This window comes from Aricia agestis, chromosome 1, assembly GCF_905147365.1.
Source record: "Aricia agestis chromosome 1, ilAriAges1.1, whole genome shotgun sequence".
Taxonomy (NCBI): Eukaryota; Metazoa; Arthropoda; class Insecta; order Lepidoptera; family Lycaenidae; genus Aricia; species Aricia agestis.
This window is the reverse complement of record NC_056406.1, coordinates 10,640,760-10,666,163: the sequence shown is the minus strand read 5'-3', so window position 1 is coordinate 10,666,163 and position 25,404 is coordinate 10,640,760. Positions and strand designations below refer to the sequence as shown.

The 25,404-nt window shown below is 36.5% G+C and overlaps 1 protein-coding gene and 1 long non-coding RNA gene across 2 annotated transcripts in view; both read left to right on the top strand.

Moving 5' to 3' along the window:
• LOC121740154 (neural cell adhesion molecule 1-B-like) overlaps positions 1-25,404 on the top strand; it is a 367,043-nt gene that overhangs the window by 201,573 nt on the left and 140,066 nt on the right. Inside the window, exons 6-7 of the mRNA XM_042132808.1 lie at positions 5,046-5,249; positions 6,479-6,639. Of these exons, the coding sequence (XP_041988742.1) occupies positions 5,046-5,249; positions 6,479-6,639 (365 nt within the window). The remainder of the gene's footprint in view (positions 1-5,045; positions 5,250-6,478; positions 6,640-25,404) is intronic.
• LOC121740186 lies at positions 11,625-12,025 on the top strand. The gene is made up of 3 exons (XR_006037605.1): positions 11,625-11,699; positions 11,787-11,873; positions 11,957-12,025. It is a non-coding gene; the product is annotated as an uncharacterized LOC121740186 (long non-coding RNA).

The window sequence follows — 25,404 nt, the reverse complement described above, 5'->3', positions numbered from 1 at the left end:
ATAACAGTTATCGGGGCTTCCTCCACGTCAGCCAGTACTCGCCCCTTAGTCCTGGCTTTTATTCGTTTCCCTGATCCCGGACAGGGGATGAAGCTCCTTGCTTCTTCAGCTCCTCTACTTGTTCCTCGAGCTTTTTCATCCTTGCCATCTGTGTCTCCTTCTGCGGGCAGTTGAGCTGAAGATGGCCCCTCTCACCGCACTTGTAGCACATGGCTCCAACACTTCTCTTCGCGGAAGCCTTGACCTCCTTAACTTCCTCAGAGACCTCGTGGACCTTATGGGTCTGTCGTATGTCACGGCGAACAGCCTCGACCTCCAAAGCATGCGCCAATGCTTCTTTTAGCGAGGTGTGGTGACGTAGCCTCACTGCAGCTCTGACCTCTAGGTCCCTGATTCCGTCGACAAATGCTTGCACAATGTTCGTGTCGATCATCTTGGAATCGGCTCCTGGGTGTGCCTTCTTGACCAGTTTTTCTATTTCCAACGCCCATTGTTGTAGTCCTTCTCCTGGGCGTTGGACTCTGTCACGCAGTTGGGCACGGAACACGTGCTCCAGGTGTCGCTCCCCGTATCTGGATTCAAGTGCCTCCATCAGGTCTTTAAACCCATTTCCTGTATGCGCTTCTAGGACCGACAAAGCTTGCCCTCTGAGCGCAACTGTGAGAGCGGTCAGGCATTGTTCATCATTCCATCCGTTGGCAGAAGCAACCGTCTGGAATTGCTGACGATAAGCGTTCCAAGAAGTAGTACCGTCGTATGGTGGCACTTTAACTCTTGGTCCTTGTACCACTACGGAAGTTCCACTAGATGTCGCGATTCCTGTGGTTTCCACGCGCACTTTCCACTTCTGTAGTTCTGTGAGGCCAGTTTTCACATTTTCCATATCCACTCCTAACCCCGTAACTCGTTCGTCCATTACGTCGACATCTTTTCGAAGCTTAACCACCGTGTCACTGACATCCTTTATAGCTCCAAGCGCTTTTTCTTGGAGGTATTTTTGTTGCTCTTGTGATTCTCGAATCGCTCTGATTTCAGCACCGAGCTTGCGTTCTTGTGACTCTTGTAAAGCGCCGAGCTTGCGGTCTTGTGACTCTTGTAAAGCGCCGAACTTGCGGTCTTGTGATTCTTGCAGAGCCTGAATTAACTCAATTAGGCTTTGTAATTGGGGAGCCACTTGAGGGGCCGCAGAAGCTACGGGCGATGCATGGTGGCTGGAGCCAGTAGGCAGGGGTTGAGCAGACGGAGCTCGGTGGGCGGAGCTAGTGGGCGTGGCCTGAGTGGGCGTGGCCTGGTGGGCGGAGCCAGTGGGCGTGGCCATACCCAAAGTGGGCGGAGCCTGAGGGGCGTGGCCAGTGGGCGTGTCCCGGTGGGCGGAGCCAGTGGGCGTGGCTTCAGCCAAAGTGGGCGGAGCCTGGTGGGCGTGGCCAGTGGGCGGAGCCATGTGGGCGGGGCCAGTGGGTGGGGCCTGTCTCTCAGTGGGCGGAGCTTGGTCCCCAGTGGGTGTGGCCTCCGCAACTCCTCTCTCGGAGTCAATGGCAGCAGCTCGCTGCGCCCTTGTCCTGACACTCCCCTTGAAGTCCTCTCTCGGAGTCAATGGCATCTCCAAATCGCACTTCTGACACCAGTTGTTACGTGCTAGGGTTCGAGGATTTGGAGAGAAAGACCTGGTGACTCTCTTGAAGACTTTATTAACACTGCACTAAATACTAGGTCACAACACTTAGCACTAAATCCAAACACTAATCACTAGGTCCAATCACTAAGCACTATCACTGTCCTAGGTCGTAGCCAAGTCGCAGGTTTCACTGGTTCACTCACTATTGATCACTTGATGTCGCCTCGAAGATCGCTCAGATTGAACTGACTTACCGGGCCTGCCTGCGGCTCTTTTTATATGGCGAGACGAATTCCAGAAATTTCCCGATTCACGTAAACAAGTAAACAACCGTGGGAAATTTCTAGGAGGCTCGGGCATGTACTACAATAAAACTGCCGTCCTTGCGATAAGTGCAGTAAGTTGAATTTAATTTAGACCTTATGGACTCAGTCATAAGGTCTAAATTCAAACAAGCTAACAAATAAAGGGTAAACACGTAAACAAACATTGGACCTTTCTAGAAGGTTCGAGTATGTACTTGCGCACCACGTGTCCGTATACCATGTACCGTAACATTACTATATTAAACCACAAATCAATAGGCGTGATAGTTTTTCCGTAAAGTGTACCACAAAATGTAAAGGTTGTGGGATATCGGTACTAGTACTACTGATAAACTGGCAATCAAGACAAACCACAATCGGGCCGCAGTCGTCTCGTCATCGTCACGTCTTCGTTCTTACGGGATTGTCGGAACTTGTTAATCCCTCCACACGATCGATTTTGTTCCATGGGAGTTGGGACACGGGCTGCCCCAGATATCGGGTCACAACTCACACGGGACATTTACGAAATTGAAATATAATAATTTATTACAACATTTTTTAATTTTTTAAGATTAGTTAGATTCATTAAAAAATCCCGTGGTGCTTTCTCTCTTGTTCGTACATTAATTTCATTACAATTTGGCTGTCTCCCGCTTTGCTTGGGGAGGGAAATTGGATATCTCCTAGTCCTGCTACCTTTCTTCTGATTAATTGCGTTGCGGGTCCCAAGACAGATTTAGCTTGTCTCTTGGGTACCCCTGAGATTATGATCTCTGGGGTACCCGAGGGTGATAACCAGGCATTTTCACCCTTTCATGATATGAGATATGACATAAAAGAGTTTTCGTGGTTGGTTACCATTGTTGAGCTTGGCGACACAGGAGTTGTAGTGGTGGGAATATGTGGTGGGCCAATTTCCCGTTAAACTTAATTAGGATCACATTTTTCATTTAATTTCACACTTGCTGGAAAATGTTTTATCACACGTACTAAATTACTTATTTTATAGGGTTCCGTACCTAAAGAGTAAAAACGGGACACTATAATTACTGAGGTCGATTCGATGTCTGTCCGTCTGTCCGTCTGTCTTCAGGCTGTAACTTAAGAACGGTAATAGCTAAAGAGTTGAAATCTTCACAGATTATGCATTTCTGTTGCCGCGATAACAACAAATAATAAAAATAAAATAAATGAAATATTTGAGGGCTCCCATACAACAAACGTGATTTTTTAAACATTTTTTGCTCGGTATCAATAATGACAACAGGTAGGCACTTGAAATGTACACAAAATACCCAGCTGTAAATTTTAAATAAAATAAATGATTAATCTACATCTATATCTATATTCTATATTTTAATATATAAAACTCAAAGGTGACTAAATGATTGACATAGTGATCTATCAACGCACAGCCCAAACCACTGGACGGATCGGGCTGAAATTTGGCATGCAGGTAGATGTTATAACGTAGGCATCCGCCAAGAAAGGATTTTGATAAATTCCAACCCCAAAGGGTTCAAATAGGGGATGAAAGTTTATATATTATAATAATTCCTCTTAACGCGAGCGACTTCGCACTTGTCCGATTTTTTAAACCACTTACACAACAGAGGGGCTAAGAATATGGCTGAAAACCCATAGACGACCACAAATTATAATAAAAAGATGAAAGGGCTATTCTCATTTGTATGTTATATGCTAATCATGATAAAATCTTATATCTTTAAACAAGCAATTTATTATATATATATATATATATATATATATATATATATATATATATATATATATATATATATATATATATATATATATATATATATATATATATATATATATATATATATATATATATATATATATATATATATATATATATATATATATACTAGCTAGGAATCATTTTTAAAAAATGTAATTTTATTCGTGTTTTATTGAATACCAAAGCAAACCTCGGTCAAACATCTGGTATTAATTAAGCTTCCCGATACATCTAACGTTAATAATTAATCTTCGATATAGGTGCAAACAGATTTAAGTGCACGTAGAACATAAGCTGGAAGATAAGCGGGTGCCTATTTCAAGAATAGATGCATATCCGGAGACTCGGAGCTTTCACTAACACAAATCCAAATTGAATCTATTGACACTAGTCTAGATTGGACCCACTGTCTACTAGTCATTTAATTTTGGCTAAGTGCTCTTTTCAGCGCAAATTTTGGACGCCTCTTAAAGTTTCTGCAAAAGTATGTTAGTAATTAGTTTATATACTGATTAAGATTTAGAAAAGCTCTCTTAGGGTGGGTTGCACCATAGGCGTTGCACCATAGTTACAGCTAAGGTCAATTTTAGCAATAACTATAACAATAACCACAGAACTTGACAAAATATGTCCAACTGACATTTATAAAGTTTTCATATGAAATGTATGGGGATGAAAGGATAAAAAAATGAATTATCCATACAAATTAACAGGAAAAAATAATTTGTTGTGGCAACACTGTGAGCCTTATGTGAAATTTAACATTAACTTGAACCGACCGAAATTGAGCGATTCCGGTTAGTGTCAAATATTATGGCGTCCATTATTGACTTTATCCAGAAATTTGACAGTTCATTTTACATTTTTTATAGTTAAAGTAAGTTGGTGCCACCCACCCTCATGAAATGGTCGAATATAATATTATGCATACGTATATTAAGTTATTTCAAAGCAAGCCTTAATATTATGTTTATATTTTATGCATTTGAATGTTGTTGAATAACGCACTTGGCCCAAATCGGCAAATAAATGCGCCATATGAAAACTAACGAGCTCAAAGTGATTTTAATGCTTCTTAACAGCTATTATAGCTAATATATTTTAGCTCAATTTTAATATTATTTTGTTTTTAGTATTTTTTTGTTATAGCGGCAACTGATATACATAATCTGTAAAAAATCAGAAGTTAGCTAGCTATAGTCGTTCTTGAGGTACAGCCTGGCGACACACAGACAGACGGACCCTTACCCATTAGTTACGGAACCCTAAAAACTGCACCTGTAAAGAATATTACTACGCAGAAAAACGACGCGAGCCCTCACAAAGCTCGGCTTTTAGCTAGTTTATTACTTTCCAGGTCGTCCAGAACCGTCGGTGCGGTGGCTCGTCAACGGGGTGCTGGTGGACGAGGAGTACGAGCACAACACCGGCGACGTCATCGAGAACCGGCTGCTGTGGCCGGCGATCCGGCGCGCCGACTACGCCGCTGTGTTCACCTGCCAGGCGGCCAACTCCCACCTGGTGCCTCCCAAGGAGGTGTCTCTAGTCTTAGATATGTTTTGTAAGTATCAACGCAAACTGAATATTGCTGTATAAGTCAGTTGCGCAAATTCGTTTATCGCGCGAAAACCTCATATTTACGTCATATGCAACCTCATATCATACGTGGGAGAGCCATGCTTCGGCACGAATGGGCCAGCTCGACTAGAGAAATACCACGTTCTCACAGAAAACCGGCGTGAAACAGCGCTTGCGCTGTGTTTCGCCGAGTGAGTGAGTTTACCGGAGGCCCGATCCCTTACCCTATTCCCTTCCCTACCCTCCCCTATTCCCTTCCCTTCCCATCCCTACCCTCCTTTATGATCCTATTCCCTCTTAAAGGCCGGCAACGCACCTGCAGCTCTTCTGATGCTGCGAGTGTCCATGGGCGACGGAAGTTGCTTTCCATCAGGTGACCCGTTTGCTCGTTTGGACCCTTATTTCATAAAAAAAAAATATATTTTTGCCACGATGTCCTCACCTGCAGGCGTAGTATGGTCACCATAGAAACGGTTTCTTTCTACGGAAGAATAGATAAAGTGACAAATAGATACTCGTAAGACAAAGTGACAGACAATGGAAATCCGCCATTTTGTCGATAAAATCTATCAGTATTTCGATTCTTTCCCATGTCTACTATTGTTATGCTAGCCCTGCTGGGCATTTAAGTATCAACTTACCAAACATCTAGATCGGTTCAAAGATCGGTAAAAAGATAAGAGACTGATACACACACTTTCACATTTACAATACAACTTAATTTTAGTAAGTTATTAAAATTGTTATAATAAATGTGAGGTTATCTTTAAAAATAGTGGAATAATCCTTTCACCTCTACAACGTAGTGAAGCAGAACAGATAGTTTGGATCCCACCGGGGATGATATTTACGCCGCTGCTTAAACCAAGTAACAAATATAGACAGAGTCTAATAAACCACAAAGTAAGGTCAGCCCCCCTAGACAAGTGGCAAACGCTATTTGACATAAGTCATCACTTCGCTAGCGAATACTAATGTCAAATCCATACATTTTGTAGCGTTAGCGTTAGCGTTTTGCCACTTGTCTAGCCCCTCAGGTCTTTCTTTGTGACTCAAACTTAGGTAAGGACTATCGACCAAACATGTGCGGAAGAAAATGTCAAATGTCGTAAACGTATGTGTACGTAGGGCGAGTAAAATATACCTGAGTAGCGTCTTACTATCGTGTGCTATATTATATCTGGACAGAACTCACTATCCTATTTGTTACAGTAAAACCTCTGACGGTGGAAATAAAGAAGCCGTCAGAGATAGGCGAGGGTGACTCGCTGACGGCGGAGCGGCGGTACGAGGTGGCCTGCGAGTCCGCGGGAAGCCGCCCGCCCGCTGTTATCACGTGGTACAAGGGCAAGCGACAACTTAAGAGGATAACGGTGAGTTATAGACATCGAGCAAAATATCACCTGATGGAAAGCGACTATCGTCATACATATGATTTTTTTTTATAAAATTGCCAACCGAGCAAACGCATCACCCAATGGAAAGCGACAACTTTTGACTGTGGGCTACCGCATCAGAAGCGTTGGAACTTGGAAGTGCGTTGTCGGCGTTGTCGGGAATCACTTTTCTTGAAAATTTTCAGGTCATAATGGTGTGAAAATACTACCAGCGACAGTTCATTTCAAAGTTTTTCTGTACTGCCAACTCTATAACTCAAAAAAATGATAATAGAACCCGAAATACCGCGACTATCATGCCGTTTGCCAAGTTATCCGAATCGCAACATTCAGAAGTCGCCGGATTTACCTAATAAATAATTCGAAGAGTATAATATTATTTAGAAAGTTTTGTTAGTCGTGGTCGTCTTAAGTATAAGATAATACTAGATCTTATACTTAATACGACATTCTTCTATAAGAGAAATTAAATTTTGTATCTATTTTCCTCACTTACTTAATTTTACTCGCGTGTCCCGCAGGACCTCCGCAATTTTATGGGACAAGAGCCTATTACGGAAGATACAAAATTTCCGATAAATTCCCTTTGACATTTCGATAAAAAATACACATAATCTTAAAATAAGTAACGTCAATTATATGTAATCAATTACCGGCATACAAAAAGGCTCAAAGCAAAATTTTTCACAAACGATTTGATTTATACTCGTTTCTTTACGTTAACATTCAAATAATTAACGTATCAAAGGGTCTCGAACCTTTGACAGCGAACGGAATCTTATCAAAACATTTGCACGCCATTCACTCATTACGGTGAAGTCTGAAATGTTTATTGAAGATAGATCCAGCGTATTGACAGTTCATGTCTCGTTACGGAACCCGCATGTATTTGGACTTTTTGTTTTTGACAGTTTGTATCGACTTTGCGATACAAACTGTCAAAAACAATGTTGAACAAGTGCCGTTTGATTTCCTCCTATATCGGGATTTTTCGATTACGAGTCTGACAATTTTCGTTTTTTGTAGAAAATATAATAGATGGACTAAAAATTATTGACGATGATTTACATAGAATACATTTACTTTAAAATTCTAGATTACGGTTTTTAAATACTGTCGATGTTACCTACACAAGCTTTACCCTAGTGAAATGTAAACACAAACAAGTATTTATTACTAACTAAAATACATTCTCTGATATTTTCCCCTCATTTTCCTCGACTCCCGAACTGTTTACACAAGTAGTCAATTAGTGCGATATCATTATGCGTGACGGTGTACTGCGCTCAATACACATTGATCATGAATGCGATAGCAGATTATAACAATGGCCGGAAGAAAACTGGCGAGCGGCCAACAGCTGCTCGTAAGTGTGTGATCACGAAAAATCTGGCCATGCAAGGATGGAATATCGATGTTATTAAACTTTCATTTCAAATATTTTTAACAATATTTACAAAATTGACTATAATACACAAATAATTCAAAATTCAATATTTACAATACAATTAATTTCAATAAATAATTAACATGTTAAGTCTTTTCTGAAGTTTAAGTAGACTGGTTTATGATCAATAAATTATTCTTGGAATAATATTTACAAGTAATAGCAAAGTGACAAAATTAAAAAGAATATATTATATTCTAAAATTTAATTAATTCAACTATTGAATTCAATTATTTTTAAAAAGCAAATTTTTTTATATATTTTTCATTTTTTTCTAAGCTATCAGATGACACTTAAAAGCTAAATAAAAAGTTTAAAAGAAAGAAGAGATAAATCAAACAATATAGATAGAAGTCAGTTGTAAGTCAATCTGGCAAGCACTACGGCTGTATGGTCATTAAGTCCAGCTGTATAGCCGAATTAATGGGACGTTACATTGCGGCGAGGGCATGCCACTTGAATGCTTGTAAGGCAATTCAACCGTGGCTGAACATCTACAAGTATCAAGTCAATTTGGCTGAGCTATAGTGGATAGATTTTATTTTTAACCACCGATATTTCTATTAAATATGAAATTATTTTAAAATATTACAATTTATAAATTTTAATAACTTTTAAAACATTTTAAATAAAACAAGTGTGCGTCCAGCTATGTCATACGTGGCGTGCCTGTAATAATAGGACATAATATTATTATGGTCTCGTTATGATATTGAAAATTGGAAATTGAGACTTTTAACGTTTATGTAATATAAGTACACATCTAAAAAGTAATTACGTAATTAATTCTGATTAATATGAATACGCAATATATTTTGAGTTATGTTATCACTTGTGACCATAAGTCTAATCTGGATGCAAATTCGTGTTCTTGTTATGCCTAAAAACTTTTTATGGTACATACATTGAAGCTGCATGTAATTATATCAGAGGAAAATAATTGGAGTGCGAAGCGAGATAAAATTACAGAAAATAAGAAACATAGTACTCGTATGTTTTCCCTTTGTCTATGCCTCTAAGTACCAAAACATTAAACGCTACAAATTCCAAACGAGGTAAAAGCCTAGATTATCATCCTATATCTTCCGTGGGATTTAAGGCCTCGACAATTCAGGGCAATGCTGAATTGCTGACTCAAACGTTAAGTAGATGCTTTACTGCATAGGGAATGTATTGCGGTTCGCATATAGTTGCGAAGTATTCGCCTGCAGCGTGATACATCGCGCAGTAACTGCCACAGTGGTGCGAGCGTGCAGCTGCTGACGGCGCAATATATTTTGCGTTATGTATTGAGTCCGGTGGATCCACACTTAGGCGGTAATTACAGAGGGTGATAGACGCCGGCGGTTGGCGCTAGGCCAGCGGCATCGAGCGTCGATACGAGGGATGGCCGAGCCAATATTTCATATCGATGATATCGATCTTTTCGGCGGACCATTAAATTGGACACAAGCGGAAGTTAATTTTGAGCTCGTCGATGATATCTGATACCTACGATAAAATATATTTTCGTTTTATTTTATAAATTTCCTCCCTGTTACTTCTAGTCTTTGCTAAAAATTTTATATACATTTTATGCCAGTTAATGTGTACAAATTGCATATTTTTTAACATCTCATACGTCAAACGGCATTTTTAATTGGAATACTATGCTCACTATTCAGAATACTGAACACGTACTTCAAACTCCGTCAAAGTCGGTCAACTGTAATTTGACCATTACACTATCTTAATTATTATTGTACTCGTATTGTATTCTTCATACAAATCTTGTAACATTTTAATGTTAAGTTTTAATCTATTTCTGGTAAAAACATAATCATAATAAAGGTGCATTCGCTTGTAATGTAACATTACAATGCGCACCTTGTAATTATACAAAACCGAGATTTACAATGCGCGCCTTGTAACATCAACTAGATAAAAGCTTAGTCCACACTGTACCTTTTTCTGTTCGTCAAGGGCATGCGTTATAGCGCAGTTAACAGCGAACGTGAGGTATGCCCGCGACGCATGCCCTCTGACCGTATCCAAAAAACAAAAATGACAATTTTGGCGTTGCGTTCGTTGACGCATTCAATTATTGAAGGCGCCAAAACGAAAGTTGAATGAAAGAAGATGATGAAAATTGAAGACGGAAGCGCATAGTGTTTGTCATAGCTATTGAATTCTCAAAGTCGAATGTTACATTACAAGCGAATGCTCTTCAGTCAGGGAGGTACTATAAATTGTAATGTAATGCTCAAAGTCGAATCTTTCATGTTACATTACACGTGTATAATATGTAATGCTCCAAAACGAATCTGTAATATTTCATTGCAAGGGAATGCTCGCGGTAAGGGAGCACCTTAATTTTATCTTTTTGTAGCACTACGTAGCACTGCGTAGCGCTGCTACGAAATTCTACGAATGGGCTACGAGACCGTTGAACGATAATTATTAATATGTATAGTACAGCGAACTTGTTTTCTGCGCTGAGTTGAAGCTGGCTGGCATCAACTTAAAATGTCACTTCATTTAAAAGTGCCACCTCTGTCACGGTGATGTCGTATTCTATGACTAGTAGTTGGGGCATAGATTTTGTTCGCGCCGTCTTTTCTATACGTAGTAATAATAGTTCAATGTACAGTCTATCAAGAAAGTGAAGAAATTAAAAAATGGCGAAATCGTAGTGTCATCCCTTTCAAATCAATCTAAGAAAAAAGGGATGATACTACGATGTTGCCACTTTTTAATTTCTTCACTTTTTTGACGGACTAATACGAGACAAACTTTTAATTTCTTGTATTCTTAAATTGCGGAATTCTGTCTGTAGCGGTCATTGACTCCCTGTTAAAAAACGTGTCCTGGTAGACCTATTCATACATAATAATAATAATAATAATAATAATAATAATAATAATAATAATAATAATTTATTTGCAGAAAGAAGTACAAGAAGTTGTCGAATTATTAAACATGGTTCACTCTTTCTACCTATAGTATTTAGGCATGCAAATAATGATAAGTAAAATTAAATTTAAGACATTATTAGAAAGTAGTCATTAGTCATAACATAATAAAATGGTTATTATAATCATTAAAAAAATCAATAATCAATAGATACATACAAATTATTACAATAAACCTGTGTCTTTGTCAATGCAATAAACATTTTTAAATATGCACTGATTAAAAATATGCAACAAAAAGACGAAGGAGAAGATAATAAAAGAAAAAGTCAATGTCAGCTTATTTTTGCGGTGCGCGGTGTAAAGTGTAAACAAACACGAGAACAAATCTACAAATATATACTAGCAATATGTGCACGAGAACGAGATTCCTACTATGATTATTGACTATGACTATATATTATCGTATATTTCTATTTTACAAACAATTTATATAGCTTATTGCTCAACTTAATGGAGATCGCACAGTTAAGGTATTTATTCACATTGTTTTTAAATATACTATTTGCTACAGCTGTTGTTTTGTTTAACAGTGATACAATAAATTTTCAGCATCTATGTCTAAACCATAGGTGAACTATGCCACCTTCATCGAAGAAATTCCTCGTGTAACATTACACGTGGTGTAGACATTACAGGTAACTTAAATATAGGTACCTAATTGCTTATTACAATTTTATAATTTACTTATTTTTTATTTCAATGCATTAATTTTTTATTTTCAGCACCCAATAAATGTTATAAGTTATTCTTCATATCTTTCTGACAAAAGAAGCTTTAATATGACCTTCCATGTGGTGCAGACAATACAGGTAATCTAAGTTTCTTGCAGGTAACCTATATACTTATAACTATCACAATATTTATATTTAAATGTTTATAATTCAATTTTCAGCACCCAAAAAACATGCCCCACATATTACATTGGAAGTTAGAGGGCGATTATACAAGGATATGGTTCGACTTTGATATAAATTACATTACATGGCTTCATGTAATAAATAATTAGTGATACATGATAATATTATTTTCATAATGTGAGTATTGTGATAAAGATATAATAGTATTAAGTAAGATCAAATTAGAATGTCAATTAATTAGTCAAAAATGTATAAATTAAATAATATGATTAGATGTCAAAGAGAATTAAATATGATTGTGTTATTGGAGTCATGTCAAAGAATAATTATAATATATATAATATGTCACAATAATCTCATTCTGAATAAAAATGTTGTGAACATGATGTGAACACAATATGATTTATATCACTTCAAACTCATAAGTAGGTGGAGATTATCATACGAAGAGGACTTAACCAAGACGTTTTCCGATGAAACTATAATAGTCTATTTCTTTAATAGAATTCAATTTTATTTTTAAGCAGTATGCAGTGCGAGTATTTTTCACATAGCTCCTAGATTAGAAAGGTCAATGACCGCCTGATGCCACCTTAAATGGGGATTGTCCATTTTTTTTAATTTTGCTCATTACAAAAACATTTCGAGGAATAAGGTCAGCGATCGTTTTTCTGTATTTAAACGAAAAAAATACCCATTAGTTACTTATATTTTTGAACAAATATGTTTAACCTTTGTTTGACCTTCAATGGCGTTAAATTAGCAATAAATTCGACCAACATCACGTTTCGAACTTTTGGTAAGCTTCTCGTATCAGCTTTCACATAATGAGAACTTGCATTTGACAAACCAGCCATTATAAATAAGATTGAAAGGAAATTTAAAACATACTCAGAGGTCAATTGTCCGCCGATGATGACGTCAGAGTGAAACTTTAAAAATTTATTGAGAAAAAACTAGCCAATGAATTTCAAAATTATTTAATTTATATTCTTAAAATACCCTATTTTAACAAAAAAAAATATAAAAAGTACATGTGATTTTTTTTGGACAATGCCCATTGTCCTGACTACAGACATTAATTATAATGTTTTACTGTCTTATAAAAATACTAAGGGCATTTATTTCGTAAAGAAATAAAAAATTATTAATGTTAATAAACTAATAAACTAATTTTTTTAGGCTAGTAAACGTGAGCGAGAAGAGATAACAGACAAAAAAAGAATTTCGCTATATATAATATAATATAATATAATATAATATAATATAATATAATATAATATAATATAATATAATATAATATAATATAATATAATATAATATAATATAATATAATATAATATAATATAATATAATATAATATAATATAATATAATATAATATAATATAATATAATATAATATAATATAATATAATATAATATAATATAATATAATATAATATAATATAATATAATATAATATAATATATTTATAATGTACCAGCATTAATAATCTTAATATATATATTTCTTGTGTGCGTGTGTATGTGACTGAACTCCTCCTAAACGACTGGACCAATTTTGATGAAATTTTTTGTGTGTGTTCGTGGAGATTCGAGAATGGTTTAGATTTACAGTTTGGTCTACTGGAAAATGTTTTTTCAATTAATTTCTTATTTATAAGGAGTTGTTGATTTTGGACTGTTTTACATTAGATCCGGCGGACGGCGCTATCATCGCATTCAATATTATTCTATTTCAATTTTAGTTTGTCCTGACAGATGGTGCTACGATTAATTTGAAAAAATTTTGTTATTCAATTCATGTGCTGATTAAAATATTAAATAAATAACACATAGGCTACAATTTTAACCGACTTTCAAAATGGGGGAGGTGTTATGTTCGTTTTCTTATATTCAACGATTACTCCGCCGTTTGTTAACCGATTTTCAAAATTTTTCTTTTGGTATATAGGGTATCATCCCAATTTGGTATTATATTCAGAAAAGTGGTGATCTGATGAAGGATCCATAAGTAATCGAGGGAACTCCTCAAAACTTATAGGGAAACATATGGTGACTTCGGTTTCGTGAGAAGTATTCTAAGCATATGCTACCAACAAGTAAGATTTTGCACCGAGATATACCTGGTATACCGTGGTTCGGAAGGTGCTGAGAGAATTCCTGATTCTTTATAGATACAAGTTTGGGAGTTTCGGCGTTGTTTTAAGAACAGAAAGCATATGCTACTATGCAAATTACATTCTTCATCATCATCATCATCATCATCACTACCATATTATACCATTTCATAGTCTTTTAGATCGAGACTCGAGTTTGTCAAGCGATAATTAAAAAAAATCTATATCTACCTAAAATTATAAACCTGAAGAGTATGTTTGCTTGAACGCGTCAATCTCAGAAACTACAGGTCCGATTTAAAAACTTATCTCAGTGTTAGATAGATCATTTATCGAGTAAGACTCATCATTTATCGAGAAGGTTATATTATATTATTACTCTAAGACTAATACGACAGAAGAAACTCAGGAAAATGTGGGAAAAACGGGGGAAATATTTTTTATGGGAAAATGTACCTACGGATTCTGTAAAATTTCTAATTTACGCGGGCGAAGCCGCGCGGGACATCTAGTATTACTATAGATAGTAAAGATATTGTGCATACATTTTACACGTAGGTATATAGAAGAAGTAGGTATAATGAGTATGCGTTTGCTCCATGTTACATACGGAAAGTTCGGCAGTTGTTGCGAGGTGGAAAATTAGCAACTCAAAGACTAATTGCTGGCGGCCCGATTAGAAAACCATAACTACACTGTTGTTATAGCTGTTAATAGAAACCGTGCCGTTAAGGTTTTTTTTTTTTTGTAATAAAAGAACAAAGAATATAAAATCCAATTAAACGGGAACCGCATTAACCTGAAGATATAATTGTTCAGCTGTAAGCGCCGATCGTTTTTCCATTCAGACACTTATGCTGTTAGCGGTGTTGCCAGTTTATACGAAATACCCTACAATGTTGTAAATTTTACGTGTTTTTATTGTTACGTTATGTGTGTTGTTATTTTCAATTCTTTTTCATTCTCTGCCGCTTACAACAAAATGTAGGCTAAAGGACTCAAATGATTTTTGTCTGCGATATTGGATTAGTGACGGTTCATGCAATTTTAGACCTGCGATTAGAAGTGTAATATAAAAAGTGAAGTCTGAAGAGTCTACATAATATTTGCATGTTATAAATAATTTTTTATCGAAACTAAACGTATGCTAAATTTTACCAGAATGATATTATGTCTTAAGCATATAAAGAAAATAGTCAGATTAAGATCTAGAGATATTGTATTTAAAAAATGTATTAAACTGGATTAATGTACAAATACTATTCACGCATTTAATATTTCACCTGTTTGGCTGGCAACACTTAGCGCTACCGTACTGGATCCAATTATCGCAAGGCTCATTGAAATTTTGCCGCAGCGACCGCACCAACTTTGTCCATAATAAGCGCAACTATAAGAACCTCTTCCTTTGTTTAACAAGATCAGTAAATCGCCGTATATTTAACGAAACACGTACAAGCTTTTACAGTTGATTTAATAACTTTTAGGAGATTACATGCGCATTACTTTGTCGGTCTTTACAAAAACTCAAAGCGAATGTTTAATTCCGCTTCTGTGTAAATGCGTAAAGGATTTCAAAGTGTTTTGTATAGTAAAAGCAAGTTAGATGGTACCGTTATCATCACTAAAATAACGTTAAGGTGCATCCACATTTGTATCATTTGCGCGATCAGATCTCCGTCGCGATCATCGCACCGTATCAAGTATGCGTATCATAGTGCGGACGCCTATTAGATCATTCTGCCGATCATGCGCATATTTGATACGACATGTATCTTGATACGCGTGTCATTTTGATACGCTTCGATGATACGCGACGGAGATCTGATCGCGCAAATGATACAAATGTGGACGCACCTTTATTTTATTATTTATTTTACGACGTTATTAAGATTGCATAACAGAAGAAGGTAGTTTACCCACTTTAACAATGTCAAGTATGTTACGGAACTTTATGATAAATATTTTATTTCCATAACCAATACTATCCATACTTTATATTATAAATGCGAAAGTGTGTCTGTATATCTGTCTGTTACCTCTTCACGCTCAAACCGCTGAACCGATTTTACTTAATTTTGGTATAGAGATACTTTCAGGATAGTGGATAATTTTTATCCCGCTAAAAGGCACGGTTTCCGCGCGATAAACGAACTTTAGTGCAACGGTGTTACGGGCGACATCTAGTTCATTAACAAAACAGAAAAATAGCTCCACAGTTTTCTGCATCAGAAACTAGAAGCATTTTTAGAAACATCAAGGTAAAGTTCCATAGTACAGTGAATTTTTATCCCGAAAAAATGCACGCTTTCCGCGCGATTAAAGAAGTTTGGCGCAACGAAGGTACGGTTGTCATCTAGTTCATTAACAAAACAGAAAAATAGCTCCACAGTTTTCTGCGTCAGAAACTAGAAGCATTTTTAGAAACATCAAGGTAATACAAAGGTTGAGTCATGTCACGGCCCTCGAGCTCGCGTGGCAGCGAATCCAATTATACTCTCTCATTGAAAAGTTGCGGACCGCAATAAGTTCCAGCGAAACAATAAGAAATACCTGCTTTGGATTGTTTTTGCTCTTGAAAAAAGATCAGAATATTTAACGCGGCTCCCAAAGGCGTTTGTAGCGTCTTTTTTCTGCGGTTCCTTTGTGCATTTTAACAGTGATAAAGTTAGAAATAATGAATTGTTTTTAATTTTAATATTCATTTTGTGTTTGTTTAGGTTTTTTTGGAGACATTTTGTGTTTAAAAAAGATTTTGCTTTCTCATTTCAAATGAAATAGTAAAAGTTTTTGTAGGAAATAATACAGAAGTACTAAGATGTTGCAATGTGTGATTGATTCTATTTTTGTTACTTAAAGGTTTTATTTAAAGCTAGTTATATAATGGGATATATAAAGGTTAATCAAATAGTCTCAAGTTTCAGTTCATCATTATTCTTCTAATTAAAACTACCAGTTTTCAAGTATCAACATTGTCTGAATGCAGTATCTATTTCATAACTCAATAAAAGGAATCCGGTCACTGGAATATCCTGTAAAGTATCAAAGCTGTAAAATGAACCGCGCTATAATCCATAAGACGAGTAATAGAACCAAGCGTAATAAAAGCACTTTTACGGATTATATCGCGTCTTATTTCAAAGCTAATATCGATGTTGGCAAAAATTGATAATAATTTTAAGATTAGAAAACTTAAAAATATTATCTGTGTTAATTTATAATTTTCAGACTATTTGTGTTATTAGTAATAGATGTCCTTTTGGAGCTTTTCTATGAAAGTGTATGTTTATTATTACACTTTATGTATCTAAAGCATTGGAGTTTATAGTACAATATATTATGTTATAATTTAATATTGCAAAATTCGTGTTTTAAATATAATTAAAACTGATTTTGTAATATTTTCTTTATGATAATACGAACTAAAGTCTGTTTGTATTATCATTAATAATTCATGTAATAAAAACAGGATAAACAAAGTTACAATAAATTACCTACATTGTAAAAAATTTTTGTTACAGTAAAAGTCTCGAACAGTTTATATCGCGGCCGCAAATTTCACGAGCTTTTAACAATTTCGATAAGAACATCGTTGGACGTCGGCCATCTCGATAATAATCTGCGATTAATTTCATCGTAACTTTAACCGTTTTGATAAGATAACATTGTTTGTTCTGTGCAAAATTCCTGTAAATAATAAAAGTATCGAAAACTTTTTAATACGAAGAACGCTTGTTTGTTGTTTCTTTATTGTTTTCGCGAGTACGATTTCCCTGTAATGTTTATGAACAATGACGATGAATGTTAACGAAAACGGCGTTGTTTACTTACTTTAAACGTAACCACGGGTACTTTTTTAATTAAAAATCGTCTCTATCATGACTAGTAATAATGTATCGGTGACGGTGACCGGTTTTATTTCAAAACCAGGATAGCCACGCAGCTCAGCAGAGATTTTATTGTGCCCGAGTATTAATTTTGCAATAAACAAGGGCATTTTCTCTTCCTAAACTCTCTAAACTAAACTTGGAAACAAGATTTTTTAAATACAGAAATCGAATCCACGTCCAAAGCCACGCGTTAAACTACTGGACCATGAATGTGATTACTACCATTGTAAAGACTATCTTGAATTTTCGCAGAAAAGAGCGATTTATATTTTAATAGAGGAGCAAATATTTGTCCTAGATAACATAATATGTTGTGGAAATATCACGGCCGTCGGCAAACATATCCGCAATATCCCATCTCATATTAAAGCATTAGGTAGCGGCAACTACATCATAATTTTAATATCTTATATACCTACGGAATATATTAAAAGGAATACTATTATACAAGTTGTACTATCTTTCTAGTATCTAGTCATTTTACAAAATAAACACTGTTTGCAAAAAAATGTTATATGAATATGTCTACTATGCTAACGCGGACGAAGTCGCGGGCAACAGCTCGTCATACTATAAATAATGTTATCTTGTGGTGTCTAGGTAATTTATGTTGTTTCACAATCATGTCAGTTTAGCTGCGAAGTTAAAGCTGCTAGTTAGAACTGATAAATTACATATACAGTGTGTAACAAAAATAAGTGATAATACTTTAGGATGTGTAATAAACACTGTTTGCAAGAAAATGTTATGTACCTATGTAACTTATACTAACTATAAAGGTTGTAACAAAAATAAGTGATAATACTTTAGGATGTGTACGTGTTCCTTGTAGAGAGTTCACTGTGAAAATAGCATCTCTGAAAGACGAGACGACAACAAAGATTGCGTTTCCTTTGAAAAGTGGCGTACGTAAAACTAAACAGTAAATTCCACTATTTGTTTGGTGTAAAATTTCCAGGCCGGCTGGCGGGCGTGCGCGGTGCTCACTCGCGCATCACGTGCTTCGCTGGCTGCGTGAAGGCGTACGCTACGGCGATTTTCGGCGCGTACAATATGCACAACTAGATTCTGGCCACATCTTCGCTTGAGTTCGCTTAGACTGGCTTAGAGAATCGTATTGCACAATAACACGGCCAAGTGCGTGTCGGGCCACGCGTGACCCGCAATAAAGAGTTCCGTAGTAGGTAATCTTTTTTTTTTTTAAAGAAAGAAAATATAAAATTTTTAGATTTTATATACCATTTTGTCGGCACCATTAATATGTGTATTCATGCCGAATTACAGCTTAGTAGGTCCTATAGTATCTGAGCTTTTGCTCAGATACTATAGGACTATAGGACCGCGGACAGACAGACAGACAGACGGACAGATGGACGGACAGACCGAAGCTATAAGGGTCCCTTGTTGACTACGGAACCCTAAAAATAAAACTTGAGAGGTGTCAAGGGACACCCGGATGGATATTTCTTAACCACTCAACAAAAAAAAAAGAGAGAGAGAGAGACAGAGAGAGAAACACGCGCTACCGCCTACCGCACGGCTTACAACTATAGCAAAAAGCACAGACAATAGACATAGATCAAGATAGATACCGCATGTCCCGCGAAGTACATACACATGCGGTATTTGTCTTGATCTATATCAGTAGCAAAAAGTATCGTTACAACTTTTTGGTCTTAACTTTTTCCATCTATCTAGCCCCCTTTTGCAACGCGCGATAAGGAACTTCGTTCCAAAAGGCCTACGCTACGACGATTTTTTGTTTATGCGTTTGTTCGCATAAGGCGAAAATCGTTGTGTATAGTGTTATACACAACTAGATAAAAAAAATTGAAATAAAAACCAGACACTATATTAATCACTCTATTTATTATTCTTGATTCCTCATTGCACAGAGATTGTAGTAGATGTAAAACAGGGGTCATCAATTGGTTTCGCTCGGGGTCCGTTTTAACACATGAAATGGCCTTCGCGGTCGACACATTTTATTAACAAAGGTAATTATGGAAATTACAAAGGTATTTTTTAGATATTTATGAGAAAACTAACCATTTTTGTAGCTAATTATCTCTCTGAAGTTTGGAGTGAAATATTGGTGCAAGCTTTATATATTGACATTAAATCCTGGAGATGTTGAAGTCCTAAGATGAACGAAGATCATCTTCGAACATGCTCGGTCCGCACTCAATGGGTCGGCGGTCCGGATGCGGACCGCGGTCCGCCCTTTGGTGACTCCTGATGTAGAATATACTATACCATGGCAAGAACCTTATAACGATCATTCGAAAAGCCACTTACAAGCCTAAGGCTGTGGCGTGTGTGTACTGTGTAAACAACCTAACGCAATCGCAAACCTCAGAACACATTGATATAATATTCTGACGTGAAGCGCTCTACCTATAATTAAACATGTATACATAAATTATCTCGTTTTCTGCGTGTATACACGTAAATTGAAAGCATCCTCGCAAAGCGTTTCCTCAAATTGCTTTCTTAAACGTAAATAAAAGAAAACGGGGAAATAGACGGCTGAATAATTTAGAGGCACAACTTTTCAGGTGAGCGTCAGGTTCAAAGGTTCCGTACATTTTCATTCCGCACAGAGTTATTAGCAATTATTTACACAAATCAAACTTAATGAAATTGTCGATCTATTGGCATGTGTTTCAACTAAACGTAATTTGTAAATACTAGGGAGGTGCTGAATGTATGCTTGAATTTAAATAAATTGGTATTATTTTGGAAGCTGATATCATGAGCATAATAAACAAAAATAGGAAATTAATAACATAGAAAGAAATGTTCATCTGCTGAAGATTATTGCTGTATTTTTTATTATAATTTTGTAGCTTTCAAATTATGAGTTAACAATACTCTAAAAACAGTAAATTGCGGCATCTCCGTAAGGGCAGCCTTTTTTTTATGAAATAAGGGGACAAACGAGCAAACGGGTCACCTGATGGAAAGCAACTTCCCATAGACACTCGCAGCATCAGAAGAGCTGCAGGTGCGTTGCCGGCCTTTTAAGAGGGAATAGGGTAATAGGGGAGGGTAGGGATGGAAGGGAAGGGAATAGGGGAGGATAGGGAAGGTAATTGGGCATCCGGTAAACTCACTCACTCGGCGAAACACAGCGCAAGCGCTGTTTCACGCCAGTTTTCTATGAGAACGTGGTATTTCTCCGGTCGAGCCGGCCCATTCGTGCCGAAGCATGGCTCTACCACGTATAAGTCCCCCTTAAGTTCACTAGGCGATTTTTCTCATGTCGTTGCGTGGAAATTAGTTTATTGCGTATGGATTTTATTTTTTCGGTATAAAAACTATTATTTATCCTTTGTCTGCCCTACCTTCCTTCCAAATTTTACCAATATCGTTTCAGTGTTTGAGGCGTGAAGAAGTATCAGACAGGCAATTTTGCATTAAAAATATTAATCTGGATTATGAACTGAAAAAGTTGATTGGTTTGGAACGTGCAAAATCTAATCACATTTTACCAACGCTTGTATGCAAAATAATCCAAGAATACTTAAATAAAATCCTTACCTAAGTGCAATATAAAGCGAAAAATGGGTCAATAACAGCAAATTCTGCTTATCGGGAAAGAGCATTTTCTATTTAAAACTACAAACATTGAACACAAAGCAAAGTCAAATAATTTTAATCCGCTATCGTTCGTATTTTATTTATTCTGTTAGAATCCACTGATTAAAAAAACATTCTATTTCTTAGAAAATCTAATTTAAAAAATAAAATGTTCCATTTTTAAAATCTATTAGTAAGAGCAACGGTGTTGATTTAAGAAGAAAAGTTGTTTTTGTAAAGACTACAATCCAGTTATACCCAGTCGGTGACTAAAATAAAATTCATGTTCACATTTCCTGGAACTAAAAAGACGATTTCGGTCATAAAAAAGAAAACTTGCCACTATTTTAGTAATGTTCAAAGTGATTTAGAAAAATATTCTACTGGCTTAAAATGGGTATTTACCAACAAATAGTTAAAACTTTTCGACCGAGGCTCTAATTTCCGTACTTTCCGTAATCTTGGTTTATTCTGTAGCTGACGCTTGCAAACTCAGATGCGCTGTATAATAATTGTACTGATTTGGATGAAATTTGGCTCGATTATTCTTTGAGTTTTGGTAAAGAAAAGAAGCATCAATGATTGCCAATAGAAAGACCATCAATCATCATACTATTGGCAATGAGACCTCTCAAAATTGGAACAGGCAGCACGACTCCACGAGCGCAAAGACATATATTCTGTGTACTAAGGTTGACTTTGGAATGGTCCATTTAAAAATGCATCGCAATGGGAACCGACCCTAACGATGCTAGTGCTTGCGATAGTACCTATAGATACAAGATCAATACAGAAAGTGTTACGAAGTACGTTATCACCGACAATGGACCAGCGGGACCTATCTCTAGGAAAACTTTGTGAAACAGACCGGTTGCTTTTATACACATGCTTTTTGTGATGTTCGCTAGATAGAGTTCTATTGTAAGTATTACATGATACAATAATTATATTGTATGTGCACGTCATACCGTCAGTATTTTAAAAAATCCGTTGTTTTTTAATGTAAAACTACGTGACTTGGTGAAAATACGTAAAACGGAGAGAGGATACGCACCGGTGCAGCGTAGGATAGGAAGGATCTGCATCTACAGCTCGGGGAATATGTATGTATGAATAAAAGGGCCAACAAAGCAAAAAGTCAAACATCGTCCTTCTCTCTGCTCACTTACGCCCATCTTTCATATGCCAGGTGAAAAAGGACGACGCGGGATCATCGCCAAGTATAAGTTATATATAATATATAGTTTTTTTTTTTTTTTTTTTGTATGAAATAAGGGGGCAAACGAGCAAACGGGTCACCTGATGGAAAGCAACTTCCGTCGCCCATGGACACTCGCAGCATCAGAAGAGCTGCAGGTGCGTTGCCGGCCTTTTAAGAGGGAATAGGGTAATAGGGGAGGGTAGGGATGGGAAGCGAATTGTTGAGGGAAGGGAATAGGGTAGGGGATTGGGCCTCCGGTAAACTCACTCACTCGGCGAAACACAGCGCTAGCGCTGTTTCACGCCGGTTTTCTGTGAGAACGTGGTATTTCTCCGGTCGAGCCGACCCATTCGTGCCGAAGCATGGCTCTCCCACGTATACTTAATAACTCGATAAATATACAACATTTAAAAAATCCGCCACGCCAGTCCCTCGGTGATAGAATTTTATACAATGCGTTAAAATTTTAACTCAGTTTAATTTACGGTTTTGGCAATATAATATTATGAATCTTTGTGATATTTTACTTATTTTTTGGCTTTGCTCCAAGTATAAAAATGAAATATAAAATCGACAATTTTGTTTTAGTCGCCTTCTTAAGTCTTTACTTACTTTACCGGCTCCCCGTGCACAACGACTTGCAATTTTTTCCGACGCCACCCGACTGCAAGAATAATAAGGCTCGTAGGATTAATATAGAATTTATCAGAATCCTAATAGTCTTGAATCCTAAATTAATATGAAGCAAGCGCATATTTCGAAATGAACTTTTACAGATTTGAAAAACCCTTGCAAAATAAAGCTTATGTGAACCTTCATAAAGTATTGTTTAGAAAAAGTGCAAATAAATTTGGCTCTAATTTGCTGTAACACGAGAAAAAATAGTGTTATATTCATTGTGATCGACCCTCGGCTATAACAGCAGACAGTTTGTCGTAGCAATAACCTTCCCTACTATACTGACGTCATACGAAACCCTAACAAGGGTCTAGCCTCATGCCTCAACGCTTTTATGAAACAAGATTTGTTGATGTTTCAAAACCTAAGGTTATACCGTTGTACAAATATTAAACAGTTTCAGCTTTCACATTCAATATTAGTTTTGTTTAATTTTACTTTTGATCCGTGTTTGGATTATTGAAATAATATCAATATGAAGTTGCAATAGCCGCACCTATAAATTACTTGTAGTATCGCGTTTGTATTTTAGCGTACTTTTATTAATAATATCCGTGGCCTTATTATTATCACCTATATTTTAATATAGTAACATGTATTTTCATCGAATATTCATATTATCTTACTTCGTATTCATCTCCCGTAATGTTTATAACTGACACTATTATTTCTGATGTTCTTTAGACAGGTAGAAATTTTCTTCCGACTCTCGTTCGACCATCTGGTACTATTTCAGATCAACAGCTTAATTTAGTTGATCTCAGCTAGCTTATACATACTTGCATCAATCCGAGTTTAAGGTAAACCTAAGTACCCCCGCAGACTGCAGACTTATAGTCGGCCAATAGTTTGATCGGAAGCTTAATCAGTACGAAGATGTATGAAGGTGCGCACACTAAACGATTTGTATCGGCCGATTATAATGTACTGCAAACTAAATTTGGTCAAACTATCGGCCGACTAAAAGTCTGTGGTCTGCGGGAGCTCTAAAAATATAATCTAAGCAAGAGGAACGAGAGAAACAACACAAAATATTACAAATTCAAATTAACAAACTGACGCAAGTGGGCGTTACAAAGAGAGCCAGTTTGAATCGTGAAAACATGCCAACTCTATCGATTCGAGTATTATGAGTGACACATCGTAGTCGGTTGGTTTATAACCAAATCAGATGTACCGCGGGCCAATGGGACGGGCTCGCGGACACCCTGGCGGCCTGCCAGCCACACGTGCATTTTATGCGAAATAACCGGCGCAATCGATACTGACCTAATACTTTGTTCCGGTGAAGATGCTTATTGAAATTCTATAATGTTCTGTCGAAATATGAATCATATTTCGTCGAGCATTCATGCGCAGAAAAAAATTGTATATAATATATTTTGTCCGAACGAAAATCTATCCAAGCATTGTTTCAGTCGCATCCGGTTCCGGAATCTTTTTTTATAATATTTAAAAAAAGTGAAAAACTATTAGCAATATAATATTATTATTTGCTTTAACATTGTGTTAATTATTTGAAAATATTTACAATAGACAAATTATAGCGTAATTTCTCTTAGATTGCGAACACCGTATAAAGAACGCTGAATAGAATTCGCCGCAAACTCGGCCGTCTTGCCCGAAAATTCTTGACAAATTTCACAAAGGGCTCGTTTATTAGAGCAGATCAAAAGGCAAGTCTCTCATATTTGGTGGAAGTTTACAAGTCCGTAATAACCCTAGGATGAATATCCGGATTCAAATCCATGCGTAGCCCCCAAATTGTTTTTGACAGGCTTTTCACGCCTCGGGCGGCTATACGCCGACTATACGTATACTGTGACACAGATTTATCAGGGTTAGATTTTACGAAACTCTCGTTTATTCTGCGTGCTAGTTTTGATTAATTTATACGAACAATATTGTAGTGAAACAAATTGGTGTATAGAATTCTATGCTTGCGACATCACTACCGAAACACGAGTATATTGTATAATGTATATATTAAGCTATTCAATAATCCTTTTTTC